The sequence below is a fragment of the Scyliorhinus canicula genome, chromosome 18 (assembly GCF_902713615.1).
Source record: "Scyliorhinus canicula chromosome 18, sScyCan1.1, whole genome shotgun sequence".
NCBI classification, from domain to species: domain Eukaryota; kingdom Metazoa; phylum Chordata; class Chondrichthyes; order Carcharhiniformes; family Scyliorhinidae; genus Scyliorhinus; species Scyliorhinus canicula.
This window is the reverse complement of record NC_052163.1, coordinates 75,089,647-75,111,546: the sequence shown is the minus strand read 5'-3', so window position 1 is coordinate 75,111,546 and position 21,900 is coordinate 75,089,647. Positions and strand designations below refer to the sequence as shown.

At 47.8% G+C, this 21,900-nt stretch overlaps 1 protein-coding gene across 1 annotated transcript in view; it reads left to right on the top strand.

The window, feature by feature from the left end:
* The window catches only part of tmem38a (transmembrane protein 38A), a 77,979-nt gene that overhangs the window by 54,766 nt on the left and 1,313 nt on the right, over window positions 1-21,900 (top strand). The window contains exons 2-5 of the mRNA XM_038777024.1: window positions 6,414-6,570; window positions 12,728-12,912; window positions 13,303-13,390; window positions 13,988-14,105. Coding sequence (XP_038632952.1) covers window positions 6,414-6,570; window positions 12,728-12,912; window positions 13,303-13,390; window positions 13,988-14,105 — 548 coding nt within the window. The remainder of the gene's footprint in view (window positions 1-6,413; window positions 6,571-12,727; window positions 12,913-13,302; window positions 13,391-13,987; window positions 14,106-21,900) is intronic.

Genomic DNA, 21,900 nt, shown 5'->3' with positions numbered 1-21,900 from the left:
CCCCTGGGATCTACCCGGCTTACAACGCCTCGTGAGATCTAATGCGATCATGCGAGACATTGCGATGTAAATCAGAACCATTGTGAGCGGGATCACTTTTTAGCAAACTGCATATTAAAGTGAGTCAGGTAGTCTCACTTTAATGTGCAGTTTCCCAAGGCATCTGAGGTGCGGGATCAATCTCCTTTGCCTTGGAGACCTCTGGCAAGAGCCATTCGGTACTGATCTCCACAAACAGGGACCAGACAGACTGGCACTTGTGGGGACTCCCAGGGGATTGAAAGCTCCCAGGTGCATGCCCTATAGGCAGGGTGACACCTTAGACTGGCACTGCCAGTCTGGTATTCTGGCAGTCCCACCTGGGTGCCAAGGTGCCATTGCCAGATTTGCACTGCTGAAGTGCCAAGCTGGTATTTTTTGTGTGGCTGTGATTGGCAGGGGTGCACTGTGGGGTGGGCTGGGGGACCCTCCCATAGTGCATTGGAACTTGGGGGTGGGGTTGTCGGTTGCTTTGGAGATTGGGATGCCATTTTCAAAATGGTGCCCGATCTCGCTACACTGAGGAGTCCTGGTGAGTGGAGCTCTTCAGTGTACAAAATGCTGCTATGTGCCGTGTGTTCCCCGCCGAGGCCTCTTATCAAAATGCGAGTCATGTTTTATAGCCATGTGTTTCTCAGTGCAAACGCCGGGAGACACGTGGCTAAATTTGCTCGCTACGGGGCTTTGTTCCCATTTAGTTAAATTGCGGCAAATGTATTAAAGCACATAGTATTAAATGGACAGTTGTAACTTGGGTATATAGTTAGCTCTGGGATAAGATACATTATGGTGAACTGATGTTTTATTTACTGTAGAGAAGTGCACAGGTGCAGTGGGGCCCTCCAGGGATCCATTAGGACCATTGCTTTTCTTGTAAAAATATCAATGACTTGGACTTGGGATAGGGAATAGAATTACAAAGTCTGCAGACAATGCAAAACTTGGCAATGGAGTAAATATGAGCAGATAGAAGCAGACCTCAGGAGGATAAACAGGCTAATGGAACAGACAAGAAACATTACTGATGCAATTTAAAATAAATTAGCAATTATTTCAAACAATATAATTTAGGAAAAACAACATGGAGAAGCAGTTAAATCTAAATGCTAATGAGGGATATGCATATGCTCAAATCTTGGAAAGTGGCAGAGCATGTTGATATAAGACCATAAGACCTATGACCAGAAGTAGGCCATTCAGCCCATTGAATCTGCTCTGCCATTCAGTGAGATCTTGGCTGATCTGATTTTATCCAGCATCATCTGTGGTGCTGTCATGCTGGCTGAGAGTTACAGCATTTGCTCTATAAGACAAGGGATGCTTGGCTTTGTAAAGAGTGTTTTGGACAGAAAAACCTTTACAAATCTTTGATTAGATTTTAGCTGCTGGAGTATTGTGAGAAACTGGGATTAATCTCCTTAAAGCAGTGAGAGTTAAGCAGAAACCTAATACAGTATTAAAAATGATGAGGGATTTTGATGGAGAAAATCAGGAGAAACCAGGACAAGTACTTAAAAAGGACTAATTTGCAGGGTTTGGGGAAAAGCTGGACTAAATTTCCTAGTACTGAAATCCAGCTTCACATTAGTGGTTCTCTTCTAAATTTCCATTCTCAGCTATGATTTTAGGCCCTGTGTGGAGGAATTGGGAAATAGACGGTCATACTCAGTAGTCATAATCAGTGATTCAGTGTTGCAATCTTGTCTCTGGATCAAAGGTTCACGGTTCATGTCCCACTCCAGAAACTTGAGCATAAAGTTTAGGTTGATAAAGAAGAGCAGGAGAATGCTCTCCAATGTCTACATCAATCGCACAACCAACTTCACTATTAAAAGATTATTAAAAGGTCGTTATCACATTGCTATTTACGGCTGCTTGTTCTGCACAAATTGGCTGTAGTACAACAGTGACTACATTTCAAAAGTATTTAATTTCCTGTAGATCACTTTGGGATGTGCTAATATCGTGAAGGATACTATATAAATGCAAGTCTTTCTTAACTTTTAGACCAACAATTTCAGGATAGCATTGAAAGAAAGAGATATAGATTTTCAGTAGTTTTGGCTGCAAAGGGTAGATGTAGCGGTGGATACCAAGGGGAGGCAGTTGTAGAAGGATAACAACTGATACGACCATCAATTCACACGAGATGGAGAGTTGAAGTGAACAGTGGTTTTAATCAGCTAGTACTGTGCCTGCCTGCGACTGCTCTTCACTGAGCCGCCTGCAGGGCAGCAGATCTATATACCTCCTCTGAGGGGACGGAGCCAGGGGCGGAGACAACAAGGGCACCAACCTGATAAAGTGCGATGTAATGTGATACAATGGTCCATAGGTGAATGGTTGCCGTGATACATTCACCCCCTGTTAAAAAATTGAAGTCCAGCGGGGGTGAAGTGGCTCACAGGTTGAGTCTGTCCGGCGCCTTGATCGTGCGCTGTGATCGCCTGAGCTGTGGTCTCGCTGCGGGCACGGGTGTTGAACTCGTTGATGCGGGCAAGGGTGTTGACTTCGGGAGAGTGTCTTCTGGAGCTTCATCCCTGTAGGTCGGCGATGGGGGGAGGGGGTGGAGGTCATGTAGGGGCAGGGGCGCAGTTCGGTGTAGAGTGGGGGGGGGGGGGGAGGTGATGGTTGCAGGGGAACTGGCAGGTGCCAGGTCCCGGAGGGAGACTGTATCTTGTCGGCTGTCGGGGTGCACCAAGTAGGCATACTGGGGATTGGCGTGAAGGAGCTGGACCCTCTCGACCAGAGGGTCGGACTTATGGCTCCTCACGTGCTTTCGGAGGAGTACGGGCCCCGGTGTCGTCAACCAGGCCGGAGGCGAGACCCCGGAGGTGGATTTCCTAGGGAATACAAATAGCGGTCATGAGGGGTCTCGTTCGTGGCTGTGCAAAGGAGCGACCTAATGGAGTGGAGCGCGTCGGGGAGGACTTCCTGCCAGTGGGAAACTGGGAGATTCCTAGACCGTAGGGCCAGGACGACGGCCTTCCATACCGTTGCGTTCTCCCTCTCCACCTGCCCGTTTCCCCTGGGGTTGTAACTGGTAGTCCTGCTTAAGGTGATGCCCTTACTGAGCAGGTACTGACGCAGTTCGTCGCTCATAAACGAGGAGCCCCGGTCACTGTGGACGTAAGTGGGGAAACCGAACAAGGTGAAGATATTATGCAGGGCCTTAATGAGTGGCCACGGTCATGTCGGGCCAAGGGATTGCAAAGGGGAAGCAGGAGTACTCGTCAACGACGTTAAGAAAATACACGTTGCGATTGGTAGAGGGGAGGGGCCCTTTGAAGTCAATGCTGTGGTGCTCGAAGGGCCGGGATGCCTTCACCAGGTGGGCCGTATCTGGTCGATAGAAGTGCGGCTTACACTCCGCGCAGATTTGGCAGTCCCTGGTCACGGCCCTGACCTCCTCAGTGGACTAGGGCAGGTTGCAGGCCTTGATGTAGTGGAGAAGCTGGGTGACCCCCGGGTGGCAAAGGTCATTGTGGATGGCCCGGAGTTGGTTATCTTGCGCGCTGGCGCATGTGCTGCAGGACAGGGCATCTGGGGGCTCATTGAGCTTTTCGGGACATACATAATATCGTAATTATAGGTGGAGAGTTCGATCCTCCACCTCAAGATTTTATCGTTTTTGATCTTGCCCCGCTGTGTATTGTCAAACATGAAGACTACCGACCGTTGGTCGGTGACGAGGGTAAACCTCCTACCTGCTAGGTAGTGCCACCAGTGCCGTACAGCTGATGCGTCACTCTCCACCTGGAAGGGGATGGACTCGTCCATTGCGCGCATTGCGGCTTTGGCAATATCGGCCTTGATGTGGCTGAAGGCCTGGCGGGCCTCAGCCGCCAGAGGGAAGATGGTAGCTTTGATCAGTGGGTGGGCTTTGTCCGCATAGTTGGGGACCCACTGGGCATAATAGGAAAAGAACCTGAGGCATCTTTTCAGGGCCTTGGGGCAGTGGGGGAGGTGGAGTTGCAGGAGGGGGCGCATGCGGTCGGGGTCGGGCCCGAGGACTCAGTTTTCCACGACATAGCCGAAGCTGGCCAGTCGGGTTGTGCGGAAAACACATTTCTCCTTGTTATACGTGAAGTTGAGGGCTCGGGCGTTTTGGAGAAACTTCTGAAGGTTGGCGTCGTGGTCCTGCTGGTCGTGGCTGCAAGATGGTGATGTTGTCCAAGTATGGAAATGTGGCCTGCAGCCCCTACTGGTCCACCATTCGGTCCTTCGTTCTTTGGAAGACCGAGACCCCGTTGGTGACGCCGAAGGGGTCCCGGAGGAAGTGGAAGAGGCGGCCGCCTGCTTCAAAGGCTGTGTAGTGGCAGTCCCCCAGGTGGATTGGGATCTACCATGTCCGCTATTCGGGGAAGGGGGTACGCATCGAGGTGCGTGTACCGGTTTATGGTTTGGCTGGTTCTTCTCCCCAGTCCGAACGACCACCACCTGGGCTCTCCAGGGGCTATTACTGGCCTCGATGATCCCTTCCCTCAAGAGCCGCTGGACCTCGGACTTGATAAAAGTCCTTCCTGGACACTGTACCGCCTGCTCCTGGTGGCGACGGGTCTACAGTCGGCGGTGAGGTTCGCGAAGAGCAGAGGATGGTCGACCTTTAGGGTTGCAAGTCTACATACGGTGAGTGGGGTTAGGGGCCTGCCAAACTTCAGGGTCAGGCTCCTGAGATTGCACTGGAAGTCCAGTCCCAACAGGAGAGGAGCGCAGAGATCGGGGAGTACATATAGTTTGAAATTGGCGTACTCGGCACCCTGTATCGATAGGTTCGCGACACAGTACCCCCGGATCTGCACTGAATTCGATCCGGAAGCGAGGGAGATAGTTTGAGATGCGGGGGAAATTGGAAGAGAACAGCGCCTTACCATGTCTGGGTTTACGAAGCTCTCCGTGCTCTCGGAGTCAAATAAGCAAGGCGTTTCGTGCCCATTGACCAGGACGGTCATCATCGAATTCCTGAGGTGCTTCGGGCGTGACTGGTCAAGGGTGACCGCGCCAAGTTGCGGGTAGCTGGCGTGGTCGGAGGTGATGGGGTGGTCCCAAGATGGCTGCCTCCGTCAGTCGCATGTGTCGGGCGGCGATGAAGGTGGCGGCCCCCATGAGTCGCACATGGCGGGCCATGTGGGAGACAGCGGCCAAGGTGGCGGCCCCCGTGAGTCGCACGTGTTGAGTAGAGTCGGAGATGGCTGCTCCCACAGACAACATGAGGCAGATGACGGGCCCGGATGGGGCGGAGCTGGCAGGTACGCAGCCACACTGCGGGCCTGTGATGTCCGAAAGTCGGGCCTGCGATTTGGAGGTTTTGGACTTGGCCAGGCAAACTTTGGCAAAGTGTCCTTTCTTGCCGCAGTCGCTACTGGTCACGTTCCGAGCTGGGCAGCGCTGCCTGGGGTGTTGGTGCTGGCCGCAGAAATAGCAGGCCAGCCCCCTGGGTTGGGCGGGCAGCCGCGCGGCACAGGCCTGGGGCACCCTCTGGTCGGGTGTCCACGAGGGGGCCGCGTGGTTGGAGGGGAAAGCGTTGAGGCTCTGAAACGCTACTTCTAGGGAGGTGGCTAGTTTTACCGTCTCTTCTAGGTTGAGGGCGCCCTTCTCGAGCAGGCGCTGTCTGTCATAGTTGGACCGGACCCCAGCCACGTAGGTGTCCCGGATGGCAAGTTCCATGTGTTGTGAGGCCATGACGGTCTTGTAGTTGCAGCTTCGCACGAGTACTTTCAGGTCGTGTAGGTACTCCTCCAGCGATTCCCCGGGGCGTTGGTGGCGAGTGGTGAGGAGATACCGCACGAACACTCCGTTCACCGGTCTCACGTATTGCCTTTTTAGGATCGTGACCGCATCTGCGTACGTGGTCGCATCCTCGATTTGCACGGAGATTCTGTGGCTCACCCGGACGTGGAGGAGGCTCAGTTTCTGTTCGTCGGTGATGGAGGGCGAGGAAGAGGCAGCGAGGTAGGCCTCAAAACAGCGGAGCCAGTGCGAAAAAATCCCTTTGGCTTCAGCGGCCTGTGGGTCAAGTTCCAGTCGATCAGGTTTGAGGACTGCTTCCATCGCGATGTAGCTGATTAAATTGATGTGACCATCAATTCACACGAGATGGAGAGTTGAAGTGAACAGTGGTTTTAATCAGCTAGAACTGTGCCTGCCTGCGACTGCTCTGCACTGAGAGCCGCCTACAGGGCAGCAGATCTATATACCTCCACTCAAGGGGGTGGAGCCCACAAGGGCACCAACATGATACAATGCGATGTAATGTGATACAATGGTCCATAGGTGGAGCCCACAAGGGCAACAACAGTACAATGCAATACAGTGGTGAATGGTTGCCGTGATACATTCACCACAATGACTGATTGGTTTGTTTATTTTTCCAGGATCAGTGGATGTGTCCCGTCGTAATCCAATTGCCTCATGGATGTGCGCAATGCTTTATTGCTTTGCCAGTTATATAATGGCTGATGTACTACTTGGAGAATCACCCCTCCATTACTTTAACAACACTTCTCACATTTTGCTGGCAACTGCAGTTTGGTGAGTGGACACAGATTGTTATTCAGAAAATTCACATTGTTAAATTCACATTTTGCTGTGGATGGGGTAAGCAGTCACGAGACCATGAAGGTACAATATACAATTTATAGCACAATTTACCATAAAACAAATCATACGATTTTGTACATGAATAATTTCCAATTTGAAGCATCTTAGTTATCCAAATAGGTCCAAAAGGTTGGGTGTCCAGAGAAACATACATTCAGGGATAATTTGATTGAGGATTATAAGATATTGATGGGACTTGAATGTGTGTAGACCAATGTTGGGGAGGACCAGGGTCACTTTTGGTAATAAAGAATGGCAGAGGAGTGGTGAACTTGCAAAACACGTTTGCCAGTTTGTGTTGTGAACATTGATTGTTAAATTTCTTCAAGTGAGAGTCAGGATGTTTCTAGCTGGGATGGAGAACACCTGGTACAAGTGTAGGTATACTGTCGCATTAATCAGGGACAGAGTGGGTTCCGGGACAGTTGGGAGTTGGAGAAGATTCTTTCCCACCCTCTGATTGGCCTGGGTTATTTTCTAATTTTTTGCATTTCCCAGAAGATTAAGTGGCTGGGGGTGAGGTGAGAAGTTTATATATGGTGATGTGTAAGGTACAACAACTGTATAGGTCAGGGTGTATCACTCACTGTCATTTGTTTGTATGTTAATATGAATCCCAATCACGTTTTGAAACTTTTGATTATCTTTTCATAGAAAAATTGGAACTTGAACTTGGGGCAGCAGGGTAGCATGGTGGTTAGCATCAATGCTTCACAGCTCCAGGGTCCCAGGTTCGATTCCCGGCTGGGTCACTGTCTGTGTGGAGTCTGCACGTCCTCCCCCTGTGTGCGTGGGTTTCCTCCGGGTGCTCCGGTTTCCTCCCACAGTCCAAAGATGTGCGGGTTAGGTGGATTGGCCATGCTAAATTGCCCGTAGTGTCCTAATAAAAGTAAGGTTAAGGGGGGGTTGTTGGGTTACAGGTATAGGGTGGATACGTGGGTTTGAGTAGGGTGATCATGGCTCGGCACAACATTGAGGGCCGAAGGGCCTGTTCTGTGCTGTACTGTTCTATGTTCTATGTTCTAAAAATGGATTTGCAACAATAGATTATGGTATTAATATATAGTAATAGATGGGAGGCTAGCCCATCTGAACTTCCAACTCTACCACTGGGCAGCCACCACCACAGAGAGAGTGCGAGGCTGGGTCAAAGACCCTGGAACAGAATGGGTAAAAATGGAAGGAAGCTCCGACATGGGATATCCCTCTGAGCACTGGCCATGGCTGTGCTCCCATTCACCCCAGCCAAATACTCGAAAACCCGGTGATAGTTGAGCGTGGAACCAACCAAGACAACAAAATGGATTGGTAGCAATGTCCACCATGGCCCCTGTCTGTAAGAACCATAAATACATCACGCAACACTGAATGCCTCTTTCAAAAGCTGGAGACAGGTCGAGGGGACACTGACGGTGTCACTGGGATGGTGAATCTGGGGGAACTGAAGGACAAGCTGCGGTTCCTAAAAGGGAACAAGTTGCGATACATGCAACGGAGGAACTTCGTCCGCAAGGAAACAGCAACGTTCTCCCAATGACCAGGATACTCCCTCCTGAACAGACTCCTAACCGCAGGGAACTTGGGGGCATGGTAACTGTGCTGAAATGTACAGACATCTATTGGAAAATGTGAACGAGACAAGGGGAAAATGAAACTAGGCACGGAAATATGGAGAGGACTCTGGATTGAGGCACTGCACTGAGAAAACTCCACTTTCTCATGCTCAGGGCTGAGCCTAATGCAGTTAAAGGTAATGTACAGGGCTCACTTGACAAGAACATGCATGAGCGTCTTCTGCCCGAAGGTGGAGGACAAATGCGAACATTGTCAGGACGCCTGGCCAATCATGCCCACATGTCCTGGTCATGTCCCAGACTTTTTTCTTCTTTTAAAATTAAAAAAAAAAAGATTTAAAAAAAACAAGATTTAAAAAAAATATTTTCAGGAGAAAAAAAAATACTCACCGTGCTCCTTAAGCCCTCCGACTTTAAAGTTGTTTCTTAGGGAACAAAGTCGTGATCCCCGATGAGAGCTCCTCTACGTGCAGTCGTTCCGCTAAACCCATCGGGATCAGTCTCTGCTCTCTCACACTTTTAAATCTCCGGCTCTGTGGAACGGGGCTTTGCCGCTTCAACAAGACGAGGGAGGTAGGGCTGACTTCGAAGAAGTTTAATTTTAAAGAATAACAACGGGGACACCCTCCCCCCCCCCCCCCGAAAAAGACCACAATATCGCGGACCGGCAGGAGCCTCTCCTTTACGTGGCTGCTCCGCTCGCGAATGCCACTGGAAGTCTGTCATGTCCCAGACTTGTTGGGTATTGGACCGCTTTCTTCGAAGCCATGTCCAGAGTTGTGGGGTGAGGGTGGAGCCATGTCCAAAAGTGGCAGTCTTTAGGGAATCAGAAAAGCCAGAACTCCTCAGAGCAACAGCGGCAGACGCCCTAGGCTTTGCCTCTCCAGTCGCCTGCTGGAGAATCCTGTTCGGCTGGAGATCATCAGCACCACCTGAGGACTGGCTGTCCAACCTCGCCAAATTCCTTAGATTGGAAAAAATTAAATTTGCCATTAGAGTATTGGAAGAGGGCTTCCACAAAACATGGAAGCAATTTATCAACTTGCTTGAGGACCTGCTCGTAACAAGCAACCAATAAGAGAAGGGGTGGGAAGATGAAATAGGGGCGAGGGGGTAGAGAAATGGGTGGGGGTGAGGGGAGCGGGGGTAGATGACAGGGGTTGTGGGGGAAGGGATCTAAGAAGTGGGGGAAGACACAACCTAAAACACAGGGGAAGTCGGGCAGAGGGGCCAAAAGGGCATGGGGAAGGGAGAACAACCCAGGAATGATGCACCTGGGGGACTGCAAGCATGTCCCTTGTATGTTTCAATATCAGGGAGCCACAGATAAATAATAGAATAGAGAGGTCGGGTACCTGACCATTGGGGACATAAAGCAAACAGGCGCTCCCCCCGTATATGTTCTCCAGAGATTTGCAACAAATTACGTTAACTCCCAGCTTGTACTATAGTTTGGACTAAACACTCTCAATATATCTCTTGCAGCATGGTAGCACAGTAGTTAGCACTGCTGCCTCACAGCGCCAGGGATCCGGGTTCAATTCCAACCTTGGGTGACTGTGCAGTTTGCACTTTCTCCCGTGTCTGCGTGGGTTTCCTCCGGGTGCTCCGGTTTCCTCTCACAGTCCAAAGATGTGCAGGTTAGGTGGATTGACCATGCTAAATTGGCCTTAGTGTCCGGGGATGTGCAGGTCAGATGGGGTTACGGGGATAGGGAAGCGGACCTAGGGAGGGTGATCTTTCAGAAGGTTGGTGCAGACTCGATTGTCCGAAAGGTCATCTTCAGAGCACTGTAGAGATTCTCTACTTGCTTCTTGTATGTGTAAGCGCTGATGTAACAATGCTGCTACCATCCAAATGTAAATAACCACCAGACAACAATATGTAAAATGGTGGGGGCGGGGGGAGAAGGAGAGCAGTTGGGCTGTGGGAAGAGGCAGGGTATGTTTCGGGGTTTTGTGTGTGCAGAGATGTTTTACTCTGTCTTGTTGTTTTGCACTATAGTGTATCATAAAGAATGAAAATCCAAATTAAGATATTTTGCAAGAGGAATGGTTCCTACTGGACTGCGTTCATAACAATTTCAAAAGCTGTAGTTAAAGGGCTGTGTTCCAGCATATTGTGCCGTATGCTGTTCATATGTATCTACCTCTTGAAAAATACTCATATTTCTAGAGTGTTTTTCACAACCTCATGTTCCAAAGCATTTTATGGCCACCAAAGTAACTTGGAAGTTCAATCACTTATAAATGAGAGAAAGTGGCAGCCAATTTACACACAGTAAGATCTCACAAATAGCAATGAGATAATGACTGGATATGTCTTTTGGTAATGTAATTGAGTGATGAATGTTGTTGAGGACTTTGAAGATAACATTCCTGCTCTTCTTTAAACTAGTCTAATGAGATCTTTTACATTCACGAGAATGCAGTCAAGAATTTCACATCTGTAAAATGGCACTCCTGATAATGTATTACTGCAGCAGGAGTGCCAGCCTGGATTTTGTGTGCAAGGCTGGAATTTTGTGCTGTCCCTCACTGGTGGTGAGCTTGGAAGTGGGAAAGGCATTCACTTAGGAAGGATGATGGCGTACCAGACCCCTGGTGCCTTCCTGCCTATGGCAGAATTAAATTCTAGCTGGAAGACCCACACACAACCTTGCACCCCATTCCTTGGCCACCAATCAAGGTCCTTAAGTGGTCAATTAATGGCCTCATCCGCTGTGACCGGTATTAAACCAGCTGCAAGCGGGCCTGTCGCCATGTGGTGTGCATGACAGGTAAAGTTGTGTAGGCTGCCTATCTTCTCCAGGGGGTAGGGAACTATCGGCTGATCAAAGGCACTTGGAAAGGAGGGATACGAACATGTGGATTGATTGGGTCTCTCTGCAATCCCGGAACTCTGCTGCTTGTCCTTCTGACGGCAACCACAACCTCTCCTCTGCTTGAGCACAAGAGTTGTTGGCCTTTGATTGGTTGGCAGGTCTTGATAGGCGTGCTTTCCTCTCCCAGAGTCTTGATTCCAGGGAAGGCCAGTTGATAGCTTCACCACTACCTGATTGGCTTATGGTTCAATGGGTCTTCCCAAAAGGAGACAGTGCAGGTCTCTTGTCAACTCCCCAGCCAGCAGATGAGACTCATGATGCCTCAAGATACTGCCCTAAGTCTCTGAAATGGAACTTCATCAACAACTTGCTTTTATTTGAAACCTTTAACGTAATAAAACGTCCCAAAGCACTTCACAAGCATGCTATTAAGCTGAGCCACATAAGGAGATATTAGACAGATGACCAAAAGCTTGCCAGTTGTTCAGGAGTGTCTTAAAAGAGGAAAGAAAGGAAGAGACAGGGAGTGGTTTAGGGCAGGAGTTCCAGAGCTTAAGGCCTTGGCTGTTCCAAGAAGCCTGAATGAGAGGACAACAGATATCTTGGCGGGTTGTGTGGCTGGGAAGAATACAGAGATAGCGAGAGGTGAGAGATTTGAAAACAAGGGTGATAATTTTAAAATTGAGGAGCTGTTTAACCAGGAGCTAATGCAGGTCTGCGAGGACAGGGTTGATGGGTGAATGTGATTGGGTGTTAGTTAGGAAGCAAGCTTCAGAATTTTGGAATACCTGGGCCGGGATTCTCCAAAATCCCAGCCAAGTGTTGAAGCTGGCGTAAACACCAGAGTGTATCACACTGGCGTCAACAGGCCTCTTGGCCCAGCGATTCAGTGGGCCAAAGGGGGCCAGCATGACGCCGGAGTGCTGAGCGCTGCTCCGGCGCCGATACGCGGCCCTGCACTGCCGGCGTAGGTCCGCGCATGCGCGTGGTGGCAGTTTCCGCGCCGGTGCTGCGCAACATAGCAGAGCCACACACCGGGCCCGCGCAGAAGGAGGTAGGCCCCCTCCAGATTGTGTCGATCGGTAGCTCCCGATCGCAGGCCTGACTATCATGCAGGCCCCCCGTGTCTGATTCCCCCCCCGTGTCTGATTCCCCCCCCCCCCCCCCCCCCACCCCCAGGACGGTCACCGCGGGCTCAGAGAATCCCGGCCCTGAAGTTTACAGGGTGCAGAATGTAGGAGGCAGGCCAGGAATGCATTGGAACAGTCAAGTCTGGAGATAACAAAAGCCTCTGACTCAAAGGTGAGAGTGCTATTACTAAGCCGTAAAAAGGACGTAAGAGGTGGACATTCTCCAAGACTCCACCAAATGCTGTTTTATAATGAGGCGGTAGGAGTTGCCAAACTGTTAGTTCCCATAACTTTTAGATTTTTTCCCTCTATTTTTTAAGTTTCCTCCATTTAGGGTCATCTCACTCACTTAATGAATTTCAGAACTCAGCAGATGCATGACACAACTTCAATCTGTGCCAGCTGTTCCGGGATGCTGTGGGCGAAATAAATGTTCAAAGTAAATTACATCAAAAACATATATTTGATTACATCGGTCTTGATTTTATGTAGTACTTATTCAATATGTTTTAGTTGAGAATATTAAAAGTACGTGAACTGAACCCATGATTTCAATGTAGGTACCTGATCTTTTATTGCCCACTGAACCTTTTCTACAAATGTGTGGCCTTCATGCCTGTGAAGTTAGTCCTCACTGCTATGAAAGAGGTGGTGCGGGTCCGCAAAATTAGTATGGGTGTTGTCCATGCACACCACGCCTATCACCATGGATGGATCATCATGGCTTTGGTTGGATGGGCCAAAGGTAAGTCACCTTTTGTTACTTTCTTTTTGCGATGTTACATTAGTGTAAAATGTTAATTTTGTGTTAACCAGTCTCTACCCTTCCTGCATGAATCATCGGCCTTCCAGCAAGCAAAATGTATTTCTTTGACAAAGAGTCATCGAGACTCGAAACGTTAGCACCATTCTCTCTCCACAGATACTGTCAGACCTGCTGAGAGTGTCCAGCTTTTTCTGTTTTTGTTTCAGATTTCAGCATCCGCAGTAATTTGCTTTTGGGATAGGTTTGGAAAAGTATACAATTTTGTGATGTGGAACGCGCAATCTGTGTAGAGAGTAAACTAGTTAAGTCAGAAAAAAAAACCCAGATAGACTTGGACCGTTAGTGAGGTTGTTATTTTGTTCCCCACAGGTGCTGGAGTTGCATTGATCTCCAACTTTGAACAGCTAATTCGTGGAGTCTGGAAGCCTGAAACAAATGAGTTTCTCAACATGTCCTTGTAAGTGAAAATGGCAGCACACAGGGAATGAACCGCCCTCCCCACACCACACACATTTCTGAGCTGGAGGAATTAAGTTTGTGATCTTCGCTTAGTGATGTATGCAAGTTCAGTCCTATTCTTCAGGCCTCAGACCGCTTATGTGGAAAGGCAGGAAGGATGGTGGTGATGGGTGGGTTGGTGCTGTAAAGGACTGAACAAAGACCAGGGGCTGAATTCTCTGTCCCACCGCGCCACATTTCTGATTCAGCACGCCGGCAGGATGCTCCGTTTCGTCGGCTGGTCATTGGGGTTTCCCATTGTAGGGCTGCCCCATGCCGTCAGGAAAGCCCCAGGCTGCCGGCTAAATGGAACATCCCGACGGCAGAGAATCTAGCCCCAGGTTCTCTCTGCAAGGGAACAGAAGAGCTTTGAATAGCATTCAAACCTTCTGGTGGAAGCTGAAAGCAGGCAAAAACTTACCCTTTTCAGCCATTTGAATGATTTGGGCCCAGGAAACAGCACAAAAAAATCTCACCAAAAAATCACTAAAACAAAACGGGAAATATTGCACTTTTAGTGAAGCTAACTGTACAATTTTATTGTGACTTCTCGCAGCCCGACAAAAGCTAGTTTGGTTGGAGCAGTTATCTTCACGCTTCAGCAGGCCCGCTGGCTTCCTATATCCAAACACAATGTCGTCTTCCTGTTCACCATCTTTATGGTTGTTACAAAGGTAAATACATCTTTTCAGTTCACTAAAATTAAAATAGATTTCAGAAATACATGTCAGGGCTTGCCTTGGTAAGTGGAGAGTGCGAGTGGCCCTTCTATTCTAAAGGTTCAGGAAAAGCTGAAATACTAAGTCAACGTTGTGGTGATATGCATCACTGTGCATACACAAGGGGTTAATGTAAATACACTACAACTAAGTAATCACTAGAGGGAGCACCAGAGATGTCATGACATACAGACATACAGCCAATGGGCCATTACAACAGGACACAACCAATGGGTAATCAGGACACCCAGAGGTGGCATTACCACAAGGGGGCACTTCACAACCCATATAAAAGGACAGGGCACACATGCTCTGTCTTTTTCCACAGGCAGACATCTAGAGAGTACACCAGGGTTGATCAGAAACATCACACCCAGAATGTGGCTTAGAGCAGACTGGTTTAGTTAGACTGAGTTACTACAGTTAGATTAGCAGGAGAGTCGAACTAAAGTAGGAGAATTATTAACTGTTCAGTAAATGTGTTAAACCTATCTCCAAGTCGGGAGCTTCCTTTGTCAAAGCATACATCAAGAAAGCAGCTTATGCTACACGAAGAAGCATAATACGACATGGTACCAGGAGTCCCTGTTCAATCTATTTAGTTCAACTCAGCAAGATCTGTGATAACCAGCAACAGCACCCAAGCATGATGATCGAGATTCCGGTTCCTCAGCAACTCAGGTACCACGGCAATCTTAGTGCCAACTGGTGTGCATTCAAGTGGAGATTTCAGCTTTACCTGGAAGCAGCCGACCTAAATGGTGTGGCCGCTGCTAAAAAGATAGCTCTTCTACTCACCATTGCGGGTGAGCATACAACAGAGATCTGCAACTCCTTCAAATACTCCAAAGGGAAGGACAAAAAAGACTTCCAGACAGTCCTGGACAAGTTTGAAAACTACTGCGAGGTAAACATAAAAGAAATCGGTATAACTGGCGCCTAGATTCACCAGGAGGCAGAGGTTTTGATGCAACAGAAGCAAAAGCATTTCTGATTGGCAGCCATCTTTCACGTATCCAGCTGGCCCAGTCCGTACATGCGCAGTTCCCCAGAAGACGCGAACCGGCAAAACAGTGTTTTGTACATGCGCGAGAAGCCGCTTTATGTCACGAGCGTCATGATGTCAGAGGCTACGGACCACGCCACTTAAAGGGGAAATGTCCGAAAATAGTGAAGAAGAGTTTTAAAGCCAGAAAACACAATTCTTTCACCACGAAAGACAGCACAATACCTGAACTTCGACCAGTAGATGAAAATAACCGCCACAGAACCCTGCAACAAGCAGTTAGCACCGCTCAAAGAGATGATTTGGTCCTTGAAGACTACAACTCAGAAGATGATTTAATCATTGGACGTAGCAAGCACCGTAACAAATCCGAACCGCAACGAGATGATTTGTACATTGAAGCATCCTACACAAACATGGACGAGTTCTTCGGATTTGAGGATTCTCAGCCCAGCACAGACGACATCCCGACCCATGAGTCCAGGATTCTGCTGCGGCCTGACGCCAAGAGACAGAGAGCGGTACAAGCCCACAGAGAGCGGCCTGACGCCAAGAGACAGAGAGAGGTACTAGCCCACAGAGAGCGGACTGACACCAAGAGGCAGAGAGAGGTACAATCCCACAGAGAGCGGCCTGACGCCAAGAGGCAGAGAGAGGTACAATCCCACAGAGAGCGGCCTGACGCCAAGAGACAGAGAGAGGTACAAGCCCACAGAGAGTGGCCTGACGCCAAGAGACAGAGAGAGGTACAAGCCCACAGAGAGCGGACTGACACCAAGAGGCAGAGAGCGGTCCAAGCCCATAGAGAGCGGCCTGACGCCAAGAGACAGAGAGAGGTACAATCCCACAGAGAGCGGACTGACACCAAGAGACAGAGAGAGGTACAAGCCCACAGAGAGCGGCCTGACGCCAAGAGACAGAGAGCGGTCCAAGCCCATAGAGAGCGGCCTGACGCCAAGAGACAGAGAGAGGTACAATCCCACAGAGAGCAGCCTGACGCCAAGAGACAGCGAGCGGTACAATCCCACAGAGAGCAGCTTGACGCCAAGAGAGTGGTCCACGCACCACAAAGATGGTCCACGCACCACGAAGAGTGATCCATGAACCACAAAGAGTCCCCGACACCACACAGAGGCTGGTCCACGCACCACAAAGAGTCCCCGACTACACACAGAAAGCGATGAAAGACTCCACAGCGAGACCACTGCATGACTCCGTTGAGCGCACAGATCGTCTCCACAGCGATCACTGCACAAGTCCACACAGGGAATGATGCCAGACTCCACAGAGAGAGCAGTACAAGCCTCCATAGTGAGCTCGTTGACAGACTCCACAATGGAAGCAACACAAGACTCCACAGAGCAGTCCTTGCATGAACAAGACCATGAAGGTCTATCCACCTTATCTGAGCAACCAGCAGCAGATGATGTAAGTCTACCACTCTCACGTGAACAACACAAAGACTATGACAGTCTACCCAGCTTACTTGAGCCACCAGAACAAGACTATGAAAGTCTACCCAGCTCATTTAACCAGCCAGAAGACACTGAAGGTCTACCCACTGTATATGAGACAATTGATGAAGGAATCACAATTCCCATACAAGGTGTGCAACATCACGATGAGACTGACGGCTCTCAGCTCGTATGTAAAGAGGCATTTGATAATCAAAGTGAAACTACTCGTGCGTCCAGTGAGACCACATCAATTCAAACCTCATCCACTCGAGCCTCTCCACAAGAAAATGAAATCTTGAACATTTTGACTCCAGACGAGGAGCATCAAGAAACCAAAGACGATTCAAGTGAACCTGAAATGACTCCGACAGAGGACCATCAAGACACCACAGATGATTCAGGTGAACCAGAAGTGACTCGAGACGGGGAGCATCAACAAGCCGAAAATGATTCAAGTGAACTGGACATGACTCCAGACGGGGAGCGCCGAGGGTATCAAAGACGAAACGCTCAATGCAACAGCAGATGCCACAAAGGACACTGACACAAATAACTTTGTGAAGGACTCGAATTCTCCACTCGGAATGGTCATTGCGCAACAAGCACAACAATAAAACCTACAAAGACAACAACACCGACAACAACAAGAAGCATACCAAAGGCACCAACATCAACAACAAGCATGACAAAAACAACAACAATGGAACAACGGCTGGTACGACATGGTACAAATCTGCCAATGCAGGACACTGTGACAGCACAGCTCAAGACAATGGCGAGTGTGCAGACATACCATGGCATGATAATGCATCTTAAAAATTCACGTTTGCTACTCTACAAATAAGCAGACCAGCTTTCAAGGCAGCTGATATACCGCCTCAATACTGCAAACACAGACACCAGTCCAGGTCAGACAGGAAAGATGACATCAAGAATCGCTACCACAAGCATCGAAAAAAAGAGTCCAAATCAGACAACGAAGTGATTTGACCATTTGAAAACCTCCTGATGATTTCTTGGTTCCGTAAGCACAGGAACACTGACAGCGTTCACAAGGGAATGACAGCATCAACATCACCACTTCAACAATGAGACAAGAAAGCCACTCGACCGTATAAATTCGTGAACTTTGGACTCATAAATATTATTTGGTATTGTATGCTCATCACTGTCATCATGACTTGTACATGTCATCACTTCTCTACCTATTTTGTTCAATTTAACTGAGTACAGAAAATATGTAACACGAAAAAGGAGGGGGGAATGTGGTGATATGCATCACTGTACATACACAAGGGGTTAATGTAAATACACTACAGCTAAGTAAACACTAGAGGGAGCACCAGAGATGTCATGACACACAGACATACAGCCAATGGGTCATTACACCAGGACACAACCAATGGGTAATCAGGACACCCAGAGGTGGCATTACCACAAGGGGGCATTACACAACCCATATAAAAGGACAGGGCACACATGCTCTGTCTCTTTCCACAGACAGACATCTAGAGAGTACATCAGGGTTGCTCAGACGCATCACACCCAGAACGTGGCTTAGAGCAGACTGGTTTAGTTAGACCGAGTTACTACAATTAGATTAGCAGGAGAGTCGAACTCAAGTAGGAGAATTGTTAACTGTTCAATAAATGTGTTAAACCTATCTCCAAGTCGGGAGCTTCCTTTGTCAAAGCATACATCAAGGAAGCAGCTTATGCTGCACGAAGAAGCATAACACAACAAATGTTAATTGTTATTCAAAGCTTCTCATCTTTGTTTTGGTGTTTACAAACAATGGCTATCAGTCTATTGGGACTTTTAAAAATTTGTTCATTGAATGGGAGAGTCACTGTCAAGGTCAACATTTACTACCCATTCCTAATTGCCCTTGACAAGTTGCTGGTGAGCTGCTTTCTTAACAGCTCCAGTATGTGTGGTATAGGTTTATCCAATGTGGCATTAAGTTGGGAGTTACAGGACTTTAGCCCAACAATAAAGAAATGACAATATATTTCCATGGTAGGATGGTTTGTGACTTGAAGAAATTGCAGGTGGTGGTGCTCTCTGTAACCTTCTGCCCTTGTCCTGCTATGAGTTCGAAGTTGTAGCTTTGGGAGTGTTTTTGAAGAAGCCTTGGTGAGTTGCTGCAGTGCATCTTGTAGATGGTGGTACTTTTCTACTTCGGTGGTGGAGAGAGTGAATGTTTAAAGTGGTAGATAGGATGCCAAGCAAGCTGGCTGCCTTGTCCTGGATGGTGTTGAGCTTCTTGAACGTTGTTGGAGCTGCACTCATCCAGGCAAGTATTCCATCACACTCCTGACTTGCGCCATGTAGATGGTGGACAGGCTTTGGAGAGTCGGGAGTTGAGTTACTCACTCCACAGTTCCCAGCCTCTTGTCGCCACAGTATTTATGCTGTTAGTACTTTTAAGTTTCTGGTCAATGGTAACCCAAGATGTTGGTGTTGGCAAATTCATCAATGGTCATGACTTTGAATATCAACAGAAGATGATTAGATTCTCTTTTGTAGAAAATGGTCATTGCTCTGCACTTGTATAGCACGAATGTTAGTTGCCACTTATATGCCAAAGTCTGAATGTTGTCCAGGTCTTACTTCATTATCAGTGAATATCCCCACTTCAGGCCTTATGATGGAGGGAAGGTGATTAATGAAGCAGCTGAAGGTAGTTGGGCCTAGTAACACTGTCTTGAGGAATTTGAGCAGTATTGTCTCGGAGCTGCAACAACCATCTTCCTTTATGCTAGGTATGACTGCAGCAAGCAGGGAGAGTTTTTCAATTATTTCAATTTTACTATTGTTCCTTAGTCCACGTTTAGTCGAGTTGCTTTTGTGATGTCAAGGGCAGTCATTCAGCTCATCTATGTATTTTTAACTTTATTACTTGTCAATGTACTCCCAGCAATAATATGAAGCAAAGGGAGATGTAGAGGTTCCAGGAATCTTCCAGTCCAACTTGAATTGCTTTGTCATACGGAATGTTATCCTTCAGAGTGAGCAACTATTGAGGCTTTGGAGAGCAAAAATTCAGACCAGGTACAATGCAAAAAGCACCAATGGAACATACCAGTTAAAATGCCAAAGACTGTCAGTAATGCCAACCCATGCTATCATTGAATCATGGAATGTACAGTGCAGAAGGAGGCCATTCAGCCCATCTGCACTGGCCCTTGGAAACAGCACCCCACTTAAGGCCACACCTCCAACCTATCCCTGTAACCCAGTAACCCCACCTAACCTTTTTTGGACACTAAGGGCAATTTAGCATGGCCAATCTACCTAACCTGCACATCTTTGGATTGTGGGCGGAAACCGGAGCACCCGGAGGAAACCCACGCACGCACGGGGGGGGGGGGGGGGGGGGGGGGGGGGAATGTGCAGACTCCACAAAGACAGTGACCCAAGCCAGGAATCGAACCTGGGACCCTGGAGCTGTGAAGCAATTGTGCTAACCACTGTGCTAATGTGTTGCTCCTCACTGATTGTCAGAAATAGCAAGAAAAGAAAGACTTAACTTTATATAATACATTTTATGACCTCAGAACATTCCAAAGGGCTTTGCAAACAATTGAATTATTTTTGAACTGTAGTTAGAGAGAGAAATCCTAGAAAATAGAAGCAGGAGGAGGCCATTTGGTTTTTCGAGCCTGCTCCGCCATTCATTATAATCATGGCAGATCATCAAGTTCAATACCCTGATCCCACTTTTCCCCGATGTCCCTTGACTCCTTTAGCCCCTAATTTCTTCTTGAAATGACACAATGTTTTGGCCTCGACTACTTTTTGTGGTAGTGAATTCTACAGATTCACCACTCTCCAGGTGAAGAAGTTTCTCCTCGCCTCAGTCCTAAAAGGTTGTCCCCTTTATCCTCAAACTATGACCCCTAGTTCGGACTTCCCCGCCAACAGGAACATTCTTTCGGAATCTACCATTAGAATTTTATAAGTTTCCGGGAGATCCCCTCTCACTCTTCTATACTCCAATGAATATAATCCTAACCGACTTAATCCCTCCTCATATGACAGTCCTGCCATCCCAGCAATCAGCCTGGTACACCTTCGCTGCACTCCATCCATAGCAAGTTGCTTATTATATGTTACGGGAGCCATTGAGGACACAGAGAGGTCACACACACAGCACAGTGATCATGTTCAGATAATCTGCCCACATCACTGCACTGCAGATATTTCAATCCCCATACCTTTAAGATTTTTAGAGATATCAACCCATCCGATCACTAGTATGTCAGAGATTCTAATAAAGACTATGTGATACGACCAGTTATTCCGTCACATTCCAGTGTTTGAATTCACTATCCAAAATGCTATTGTAATACCAATTCATACTGCTGCAACTATGCCACTAATTTGGTGATTGCATATCCTGTTTCTTACTTATCTGATGGGGAAAACACATTTGTGAATATCTTTTAGAAAAGAGATGGGTTTTAGACAAGGCTTGGGTTGTTGATAGAAGGGAGCATTCTCAGTAAATTCAGCCCTTTAAGTTCTTTATGCCTCCTTTGAAACTTCACTTGATTCTTTACTTTAAAATAGGAGAAACTAATATTTATTTTTAAATATCCAGAGACAACTAAATTAAACTGAGCTTTTCACCACATACATTAATGACTGGGATAAGAAAATAGTGAGTTGTGTATCCAAGTTTAAGATGACACTAAGAGGACACAATAGATGGAAGTTAGAAAAAGACACAGACATAGCAGATGGAGTTCAATGTAGGGGAGTGTGAGGGGATCCACTTCAGATTCAACAATTCTGGTTTGAGAATCCAGGTTAAGGATCTAAACCATTTAGGAAAACCATTAAATACTTTTTCACACAAATCGCAGTGGAAATGTGGAATTCTCCCCTGGAAGGCTTTGAATGCCGGGTCAATCCAAAGATTTTTCAGAGATATGAATGTTAAAGGAAGGTGAATGGAACTGAGGTACAGATCAACCATGATCTTAACTGAATAGTGGAATATGTTTGAGGGCCTAAATGGTGTATTCCTGTTCCTCATTTACGCTTAATTGTTGTTGTTTCTTTTCCCATACCTAGAGGTGCAGTGTTTCTTCTGTTCCCATAGCAAGGTTTACTTCCTAGACCAGGTCACTAGCCTTTCACCAGAGGCTTATAGCTTTCTTCCTTGGCCATCAAGCCCTGGCAGGGGACTCAAAACTGGAGTTTCAAGCTCAGAGGCAGAGATTCTACCCTACCCTCTATGCCACAAGATCTCCTTTATGCTTAATTACAAATTACTAAT